Below are 11,298 nucleotides of genomic sequence, written 5' to 3'. Positions count from 1 at the left end.
CCCCCCCCCCCCCTTCGCCATTTCCTGCATTTTTAACAGCTCTGAACAAGTAGAAGGCTGTAGCAGTACTTCAGAGTGCTTCAGAGTATGATCAAAGATAAATGAGAAGGTTGGTTCTCCATTACCAATTTAATTCCAGCTGCTTTAAATTAAGTCAGTTGAAGAACTCTGTGCATTTCCAGATAAAAATAAAGACTCCTTAGTATCTGTCAAGATTTCTCTCGTCCTGAAGTGGGTCTTGGCTGGATGTAGAGATTGAAAATATTACTGTGATATTAAAAAAAATATTTCTTTCAGAAGTAGATATTAACTGAAAGCAACTAAGGTTGAGGTGGGGGAAAGCTTGTTGCAACACTGCAACTTAAAGAACATCTCCCCTCTCTCAGTTACACGCTTGGTTGTAGGACACATTTTAGCCTTGCTTTAACAGACATGGAATAGGAACTTGAGCAAGGGGAGGTCCCCAATGGCAGCTACCATCTATTTTCACAAGGAATCTCCTTCCTACTTCAGCCCACCACATCTGAAGCTACCCTGTATACTTGAAAACCCCAAACTACCATCATAGCTACATAAGCAAATGCCTCAGTTAATGGGCCCAAGTAAGAAACAAGAGGTCTGTTTTTGAAGCCAGAGGTTATGAAGGAAGACTAATATGTGCAAGACTTCTCTATCCATTGAGAGAACAAAGGAAGTGTACTTGTACCAAGTGCAAGTAAGCTCAGTATTCGCTGGAAACTGCTGGGTGGTGCCCTATTATCTGACTACTTGCAGTTAAAACTGCACTGTGAGCTGCAATTTCTTCTGAAGCAGGTTTTCTTCTGGAATTCCCTTAGTTTTCAGCAGACTATGTGTAGGATCAATACATATTGAAAACACAGTAACTAAATTAAGAGTTGCCATACAAGAAATTCCTGACTTTCTTAGTAACATGAGCACTGTTTCAAGTTTCAGAGAAATGAATTTAGCTCCAAAAACAATAACCCCTGTTAGTTTCTCTAAGCACCATTTCCCAGCTCTAAAATAAAGATAATGTACTAGGTCTATTAAAAAAAAATCAATTTAGTAATGTAACTTAGATCCAAGCAATGTATGAAACTGAAGTAAAAAGAAACCATCTCTCTCCTTGAGCCAAAGCTGAACCATTAATTTGCAGTACCTGCTGACCCGATCTGTGTATGTATTTCCAATTGTTTATCTAGGATAACAATTTAAACAAAACCCAGGTGTCTCCTAGTAGAATGACACCAATTTCCACTTTGCTATACCACATATGAAGTCGAATCCTGTCAACCTGAGCTTCCAGCCAATGGTCCTATACATGTAGCTCATGCCTACCTGAATCTGCAGGCACCTGTTCCTTGATGTAAGTGCATCTACAGACACACTTATACCAGATTTGAGACACCTGCCCCCCACCACTAGCTTGCCTTGTACTCTTTTGTTGGTACCACCTTTTTACCACAGCATAAAGACTACAGATTTTCCTGGAACTCTGCTCTTGGTGTCCCACATTTATCAAGCTGGAAACAAGCTGCAGGGCTAGACTGGTAAGGCACATGGTGATCAGACTTCAGTTGAGAGATGCGAGAGATGCAAGTCAGAAGCAAGAGCCTCTCCCTTTCTATACCCAACTTACACCACATGTGTTTCCCAGGAAAGATCTAGATTCAGTGCTGGAAAAACCCTGCTTAAGGGGGGTTAAGATAAAGCTTAAAGATAAAACTGAGACAAAATACTAGTCCAGGAAAACAGTCTGACACATTTTTCAGCATACCAAGCTCATCTGTTATTGTTACTTAAGAACATAAAGATGCACTGGTTGAAGACATCCTGTTCTACTTTGATTAAAATTGACCAGCAACATGCACAAAATGAAGCAGATGAGCAAAGACTGTACTGGCTCAAAATTGTATCACCTTGTTCACACTGAAATTCAGTTGGCTTTATTTCCTAGCTTGTAGTCAGATCTGCATATTCAGAAATAACTTAAACTTGGTGAAATACACACATTTGAACATTAAAAAAATAATTCTTGCCTGTATATAAAATGATTCTTTCAAAAGCCAAACAGAGCTCAGACTTGAGAAAAACTTTACCATACAAAAAGAGGAGAAGAGACGGGGGAAAAAAAAAAAAAAAAGAGGAGAAGAGATGGGGGGAAAAGAAAAAAAGAGGAGAAGAGACGGGAAAAGAAAAAAGAGGAGAAGAGGAATACTGCAGGTGAGGAGAAAAGAACAAGAGTAGAGATATACTACATGGCTTAGAGAAGAGGATGAGGTAACAGATAGGAGAGACAGAAAAGGAAACAGAATAAATACACTGTGACCCATTGCAGTAAAGAAACAAAAACAATTTGTGGGACAGCCCCACCACAGGGTCTGAGGCTACAATAGTCAGACATGGTGAGACAGAAGACATGAAGAAGAAACGAGAGTCTCCCCATGTATCACAATAACGGCTGTAGTATGTACCCAGCCATACCTCACAGGCAGACAAAATCACCTTGCTTAACACTGTACATCTGCACAGTGGTAACAGTTCACATTAAACCCTTATCCTCTAGGTTGAAAACCAAATACTACTTTGAAATTTTTAGCAGCATCTTTAACAATTAAGTAATATTAAAAAAAATCTGGTGAAAACTGCCCTTTAATTTATTGTTCCCATTATATGATCTTTTCTGTTCAGTGGGGCAGGGGGAGGGATGCATGGAAGGAAAGCAGCAGGGGAAGGGAGAGGACATACTACTAATGCCCAGCACTACTTAGTTTGTTTTCTTCTCTTTGCCAGCTGCTCAGTTTCCACAGGCAGTCACAGTCCAGTGACAGGCAATACCTGACAGACTTTTACAAAAAGCACTGATTCCACATGGACTGTGGGTGTGCTACACATTCATTTCCCACTTCCTGAAGAACTACAGTTCCCCTTCCAAGTGAGGAGTATGCACTGCCTTGCAAAACAGAGCCCGGACCATAGCTTGTCAGTAATTTAATGTATCACAGTTTGCAGTGTATTAGTCTAAAGCACATATCAAGGCTCCTCAGTTGGCAGCTCTTAACCGATAAAAAAATCCTGCCTACGGCAGACAATTAAACAGCCAGAAAAAAGTCAGCTCTTTTGCATGACTCCAGGAATCACTGTCACAACTGATAAACACTAGTTTTTGAGCAGTTTGCAGACAATACTTCTTGCCTCTCCTAATAGTTCTCTACACAAGGCCTGGTAGAATCAAGGTCCCCATGCGAAACACAGTGAGTGGGCAGGAAAATAACAGAAAAAACCCAACAAACACAACGAGAGATTCTGTGCAGCCCTCCTTAGCTGCAGGAGGCTGGTACTGGCTCTAAAGCATCCACTGCTGCTAGTAACTTTGTCAACACTGAAAACACCTAATTTCCCCAATCTTGCCCTGTTTACCTAATAAATAATTTTGTATAACACAAGAAACAGAGCTTCCTGCCCCCTCCTAGCCACTGCAAAATGGTAGCTTATTATTCATCCAAGAAAGCTGATTTGAGAAAAATATTTCTGAGGTACCTTCATTGTTATAAAACTCCTGACAGTTTTGTGTTCTGTATTACTGCTATCATGGACATCTTTGTGTTACTCGTGTAGAAAACATTCAACACATCAAAACAACTGAGTGCAGTAGAGCACAAATAGTGATCCTGCCACCTCTTTGACCTTCACACAGGTATTTTTTCAGCTCTGAAATTAACTTTTGCATATATAGAGAGAGATATACAGGAAACATTGAGGTTACAAGTATGTGATTAGAAACTGACTCACCACAGTCCTTTGCTTATTGGGCAGGAAGACTCTAACAATAGGCTTCTGTGGAGACTTAGGGTTATTCCGTGACATATCAGCAGGGTTTTGATAAACTGAAAGGGATGAAGGTGCTACAGAGAGGCTAGAGGAGGAAGATGATGCAACTGTGTCTGTTGAAGCTGAACTGGAAACGGAGAAATCCGTGCCATTTCCCATGGATTCCAGTAACTGCTGTTCTCTCTGCTGTAGAGCATCTAGTTTGCTGGTGTACTCTTCATAGGCCTGTGAAGGAAGAGCAGCATTTTTAATGATGTAGTAGTCTCAGAAAAAAACCCAGAAATCTAAATTCAGAATGAACGTGAAATAAAACACCTAAGCTAATTCAGATTTCCCAGGAGTGTGAACAAAATGGTCTAAGTCAAATTTTTCAGTAGGACATGAAGAAAAAATGGGTTTCAAGTTACTATGTTAAATCTTCTGAACCAACAACTAAGCTTCTAATAAATTAAATAGGTAAGTGGATACAAGAAATAGTAAGTCACAGTTTCAAAGCACTTGCACTAAATAGTGTAATTCAAAACTACTTTATAGAAGACTGCAATCTTTAACAACTGTTGTCAGCTGCAATACCGAACTACTGGGGTACAGCTAAATTTATCCTTCTGTTGGAATGACAGTTAAACACATCTAATGCAGAGAAAGCAAAAATCTGCTTTTTACCATTTCGGACAACTCAACTCATTGTTCACTTTTCATACCAGATAGTACAAAATACTTGATTGCAGTTCTAACACGACTAAGTTTACCTTGTTACAAAGTTATCCATAAATATGAAAAATCTATAATTTGAAAGAATTTTTTAACATCTGTATGAGATTAATGTGGTTTTCCACCAAATTTATGTAAAACCTGATTATACACTGACCAAGTTTCTTACACAAAACGTTAAATTTGCCCACTAAGTTTTTATAAATTGTAGCTAATTAAAGATTATTGCTAAACTCTATAATACAAATACATAATCAGTATATATTTTTGTTTAAAGTTCATTTCCATCAACTTTGTCTCTAACAAGAAAGTTTTGATCTGTGTCCAAGTATCAGAATTATTTTTTCAGCAATATAAATTAGTTCAGAGCATCTCCAAAAGTCTGAATCCACTAAGGAATGTGTTTCATGCTACATAAGCATGTCAGTGTTAACCAAGGACCTGTTAGACCTTTACAGACAAGAAGAAACAAAAGATCTTACAAACCTAACATCTAAGCATCTGGGAACAGAGTTTTCTACTTAGCTCTGCAGCAAGACCAAGATCTATGTCAACCTGGATAAATTTTGAATGCCACAAAGGGTATTTATGTCAGGAAAAGAATACTTTGTTGTGGTTTTGTTTGGTTGGTTTTTTTCAATTTGCTTTCCTCAAGTTTTCTGTGCATAATATGTTGCTAACTGAAGTTATAGGAGAACTGAACTGACCCAAAAGTCTATGGGGTCTACATCTGGAGGAGGGAAAAAAAAAAAACAACATCTTAAAAGTTAAGAGAATAACCAGTATTCAGTACTGCTGCCACAAATACTACATTTTACTCAGAATTTACTTCTCTGGGTTTTATGCGCAAGTTCACCTAACCCAGGTTGAGTAAACAGTGGTTGGTCCCTCCCTTTTTATGAAGGTTTAGCATTCCCCAGCATGGACTGATGTTCAGAGTTTGTGTCATCATCCCCACAGTGTTAACAAAGAGAATGATAATTTGACAGTGAGGACTAAGAAAAAGCATTTTAAAGAATGGTGGTGAACATCACAATTTAAAATACTAAATTTTATGGTTTCCATTTTTAATAAATGGACATAAGTTGCAGGAAATTGAGAACTACTTACTATTTCTTTCAAAAATTGAACATGTCTAGCATTTCACAAATAGACCCCAAACTCAGAGACTTAAAAGCAAAACATTTTTGCTTGAGCCCAATTGTACTGTCAAAAGTAAATTGAAATGTTACCCAATTATAAATAATGGCATTTTTGGCTGTACAGTAAGACAAGTATATCTCTCTTACTTCCAGGATCAACTTTTCATGCAAATTCCAGTAAAAGCTCCATGTGCCAAGAATTATCTTCAGTAAACAAAAATTAAGAATCATAAACTGTTACTATTTCACCAATACTTTTCTAAATACTTACTTCCTTTTCTCATGAACATTGCAAAATATTATCTGAACACATGCAACATTACATTGCTTCCGGATACTTGCAGGCTTAGTTCCTTCACTAAATTACACACATCTTTCAAAATATTCAGTCCTACAATGTTTACACTGGCAGCTTAATCTGTCACTAATGCAAACTCAAAGTCAAATGATTTATCTTAAGAGAATAAACAATGAGCATGGAAATCTGGAAGCTGCTGCTGGCTTTGGGTTCTATACTATTAAGTTCTGCATGAAAAGCTCTCTATTTTTTATGCAGACAAAAGTTCTCCAGTATTATACTGGTACTCAGTGTCATAGCAGAAGATCCCATAATAAAACATAATGGGAACTAAAAGTGCACCAGGAGACTTTATTTTTCTATTCCTACAAAATAAATTCCTTTTATACAAAAGGAACAACAGTACATGCAGCAGAAAAGAACAGCTCCAATAAAATCTCATTTTCATGAAGATTAACTACTCTGGTGAGACACTGGCTTCAGCTGATGACTAGCGCCCACAGACCTTACACAGCCAACAGCACCAAGTCAAAACATAAAATTATCCCATGGCATTAAATGGACAGAGTATTACAACAGCAAAGCTGGCTCATGGCAAGTATTTCTAGCTAAAAGAAAGATTATGTCACCGAGTTGGCCTAACTGCAAAAGAGACCTGCATCAGGACAGCCATATTAGCAGACAGGCATCAACAGCTACACAAACATTTAAGTCAGTCAAGGTCCTCTGGGTCAAATCAGGTTGACTTCTAACATTCTTTTTAAAAAAACAAACAAAAATTAATATTGTTTGTACAGCATGTAAAGCATGAAGAAGAGTAAGCTAAACATTCAAGCAATTCATTAAATTAAGGATTTAAGGCAATTCTGAAGGGAATCTTTATGAAATCTAGAATGAAATCCATTCAGTTCACATATTCTCATTAAGAAAGGAGTAATGTTCTAGAAGAAAACTTAAATCTTGCTTTCAGTTTGAATGACAGGAAGAAAAATAAAAGAAGAAAAAAGAAAAAGGTTGGAAGGTATCCCTGGAAGTCATCTAGTCCAAACATTTGTTTAACACAGAGCTAATTTTTAAGTGCAATCAGGTTACTCAGGGCCTTGCCAAAGAAAATTTCCAGTCTTCAAGGATGGAGACTCCACAACCTCCCAGAAACCAATTCCCGGGCTCAAAACCCACTCTCAAGTGAAGAATTTTCTTGTATGAAATTCACTGATGCTATCTGTGGCATTGCCTCTTCCCCCTTTGCTGTGCACGTCTGAAAAGAGCCTGGCCCTCTCTTTCGGTTGCTTGCAGACTCCTCCTCAGCCTTCTCTTCTCCATGCTAAACACCACCCCAATGCAGTCACACAAGTGAGTAGATGGGTCCCTTTTCATGGTGGCTACGCGCTTGCTAACGCAGCTCAGTCTGCAGTTTGCTGCTGTTATGGTGAGGATGGGTTACTGTCAGCTCAGCTGGCGGCTCATCAGCACTCCCTGGCACTTTTCCCACGGAGCCATGACCCAGACAGCCTCCTGCCTGTGCCGACGGGCAGCCACCCTGTCCCGGGTGCCAGATACCGCATTCGTCTTTGCTGTTGTGCTGCTTTTTGTCACGAGGCTTCTGTTGTTCAACTCCTCCAGCTTGTTTATTAGTTGCCAAAAATAGCCCGTCTTTAATAACATATATTATAGTCAACCAATTTGTTTGCTGTATCGCTACAGGGCTCCCAATTTAGTGTGAATTTAAAGTATTTCACAAAGCTAAAGGAAAAAATATTTGAAAAGCTGATTATCAGATCCAAATTGGCATATCTTGTCAATCTACACATAATTCTACAGTTATCTAAAATTGAACAAGAAGTTAATTTTAATTATATTGCATATCAATATATATGCATATCATATAATATAGTCTCACACATGTGAGAATACTCCTGAGGCTTCAACTAAGTAAAATGTATAAAGGCCTGGTAAACTCCCAAGTCCATCTAAAGCATTACAAGTTAGCATGTTTGTATACAATATACATACATGCCACAATACAACTGCTGCTCACTCAGGAGCAGCAGAGCTAAAGTTAATTCTTAAATGTTGCAACCTATTGACAATGTAAAAACTGACCTCTGAAGTCAACAGAATTTGCAGGATGTTATACAGATGTGCTAACAGAGTTCTGCTGACAAGATGATGACATGGGATTTTCTAAAAAAAAATATGCATTTTTGTATTAGGTATCATTTATATATTTGAAATTTGCTTCCTTGCGCTATAACCACGCTATACATTCTAGTAATAACATCTAAGGAAACAAAAAGTAACAAAAGAAATATTTTTTTAAAAAAAAATAATCTGGGATACAACCAAGCAGCAAAATGGGGTTTCTCCTTCTCCTTGCCCCCTACCACATCTGGTTAGAAACCCAGTCTAAATTCAGGCAGACCAACTGGTTTTACCATTCTCTGTCCATTCCTCTATCAATTTTAGATAACATCCACACATTGCAAGACGCCTAAACTACAGATTCCTGATCTTTGAAACTGAGACAGTTTCTATTTAAAAGATGTCTGACCTTTTCGACTGCTGATCAAATGAAAATCCCACTAAGTTAAGTGGGAGCTGAAGATAGACTGTAACATACATCAAGATTTCTTCATTTAGTAAGACTCCTAAATCAGTACTTAGTCTAACTTTAGATGCTCCAGTTTTGGTCCAACGTATTTGATCAGCATCTGTTAGGAGTCTGGTAAAAATTAACCTGAATTTCCCCAGAGAACCACCACGTTTCCCGGTGCCTGTACTCAGAGTTGGTATTCTCCTGGAATCCCACAGTCAGTGTGAAACAACCTGAGATTCAGCACTAAGATCCACTTCAGACTGCATCTGCCTGCTGTTGCAATAAGCATACTTAAGATCAGCAAAGAGCTATTCTTCTTTAATTAATTTGACCTCCTGTGCGAATTCTTCAGATATACCGAAATAAGGAATTAATTACCCTCCTGAAATACAATGGCCAAACTCCAAAAATGGCAACAGCAAGGCCTCTGAATAAAATACATTTAATAGTCCAGAAAAAGAGCAAGTCAGGAAAAAAAATAATCACAGTAGTTGGGGACAAATATACCTCTACCCCCATGATTCTCATTTTAAATTGCTTCCATGAGTAGGAGTAGGAAAGATGATGAATCCTTCAAGACAATACTAGAAAGCTGACTGAGTTTTAAAACTTCTTTTTATACCACTACGGTTCTACCTATGAATTTGTATACTGTTTCATTTTGTGTCAAGTCTGAATAAAAGAAGTGGTCAGCTTACTCTCAGACTGTTAACTGAAGTAACCTACAGGCCCAGGATGCCATTTCACAGCACATGAAGAACTATATACATGCAAATGGACTAATACCGATAAGTTTTTCACAGATGAAATGTCCGTAGATAATACTATACACATAACTACAAGGCAAGGGTGCACAATGTATTTTGGAAGTTTAAACAGGTAAGAACTCCCTGAACAGTCATTAAGTGTCTACCAAGGCTAACAAATCTGATTAAGTCATTTAAGTGCGATCTCTCCTGTCTAAATTTGAGGTGACTGCTTTTGGCCAGACTGGATGTGTACAACCGTTTTCAGTTTATAAAAAGAATTTGTTGCCAATGCTAAGTTGAAATGCACAGATCTTTCCCTAACTTAGGCTATCGTTTTCATCAGTACTTTCTTGGTAGAGACAAAATTAATTTGGATGGCCATTACAGAATAATTATGCAACTGCGTATTTTAAACATTTTTGCTTACTGAATTCCCACTTTTCCCAGTATCATAATATTAGACTTCTTTGCAGTAAAGATTTCCAATATTTACAATGCTTAGAGAAACCCTTAAGAAAAGGGTTTTTCCACAGTGAATCACAAACTGTATTTTGGGAAACAGCACTTCAAGGACAAATATAATGCACTACGAAATTATGTGGGAAGACAAAAATCATTGATGTTTTCAGCTGCCGTGATACAGAGTGCTTCCAAAAAGTGTGATAAAACCTACCAAGGAGTTCCTGCAGCCTCTTTCCCAGAAGAAAAGAAAAATGTTATCAGGGATATTTTTTCATCTACCAAGTCAAGCAGTCATTTCAAATATTTGACAGTGATTTCCAGGGGTCTGTTAGATCCAAGACACATCTTCACACACAGGGGATGGAACAAGTTAAAAACTAGGATTACTTAATAAAGAATTTTAACTACAAGCCATTTTTCAATTTTAATACAGCCACTGCTTACTACATTTCTGTTTGTTCTTGCTGGAAGAAATAATAAAAGTTTTTCTTATAATGATATGAGAGACCATTGATAAAGATTCCTGAAGCTACTACTAATTATAACAATTAGAAGAAAATAATATGGTTAATGACAAACGTTCTCTTCTTTCTTCTGTTCATTTTGCTTCCTACACCTGTACCTTATACACACACTCAGAAGTGTCTGCAGCTTTGGTCTCTTTCCTTGGCCCCTACTTTCCTGCCCTGAGAGAGACAAGCTACCCGCTGCCCTCCAGCTTCACGCTACATTCTCCACTCCTAAGCAGCTGCAAACCAAGCAGTCAGCCCAGGTTTGCAGGCCTTACTCACTGTGCTCTACAATCACCTTTACAAGACTGTCACTGATGAGTGATAGATCAAGGCAGGGAGATATCCCTGAATCCAAGTACCCTCTCTTGCAGTATATGCTGAATTCAACATAGCACATGTCAATCACTTCCTATGTTTCAAGAAATCCATTCCTCTTTTATAGTTAATGAATCCTGAAATGATGGCTGCGACAATTAGCTGTCAGTTTTTAAGTTTTTTTGATGTAAAATGCATTGAAGCCCCTAGAATTAAAATAAAAGTCTGCCACAAAAATAAAACAAAGCAACATTTTGTCGTCTTGCTCTCAGATGAGGACAGAAACAAAAGCTTCTTAGCTTTCATTTTCTTGAGCAACTGTACCCAAGGCATAAATTCCTTTATATTTTTAAATGAGGTGTATGTTTTATCTTCAATGCACAAATAATTTTAACTACCTCCTTTGAATGCTCAATTTTCAGAATTAATTTTCTCGTTCAGTTCTTCAGCTTCCCTTTGCACGCTTCTATGCCCCCAACCCCTTCGTTTTCACTTTTAACTGAAATGCAATTTTGTTGGCAGGTTCAACCACAACATTACTTGACAGGTCTACAGAGGCAGCTCCAGCAGAGGCCAGGAGCCAGCACAAGGAGTGCTGTAAGTTCTGTGAATGTGAGCAGTAAATGCATAAGAAATGAAAGATATAAAGACAGACAAGAGTACAAAAGAACCAAACAAAATC

General features: G+C 38.0%; 1 protein-coding gene across 3 annotated transcripts in view; it reads right to left on the bottom strand.

Moving 5' to 3' along the window:
* The window catches only part of BRAF (B-Raf proto-oncogene, serine/threonine kinase), an 85,224-nt gene that overhangs the window by 53,804 nt on the left and 20,122 nt on the right, over window positions 1–11,298 (bottom strand). For all 3 annotated transcript variants that reach the window (XM_026841030.1, XM_026841031.1, XM_026841032.1), the window contains exon 3: window positions 3,793–4,056. In XM_026841030.1, the coding sequence (XP_026696831.1) occupies window positions 3,793–4,056 (264 nt within the window). The remainder of the gene's footprint in view (window positions 1–3,792; window positions 4,057–11,298) is intronic.

The sequence above is a fragment of the Athene cunicularia genome (assembly GCF_003259725.1).
Source record: "Athene cunicularia isolate RWA chromosome 1 unlocalized genomic scaffold, athCun1 chr1_part2, whole genome shotgun sequence".
NCBI lineage: Eukaryota > Metazoa > Chordata > Aves > Strigiformes > Strigidae > Athene > Athene cunicularia.
This window is presented reverse-complemented; position numbering and strand designations above follow the sequence as displayed.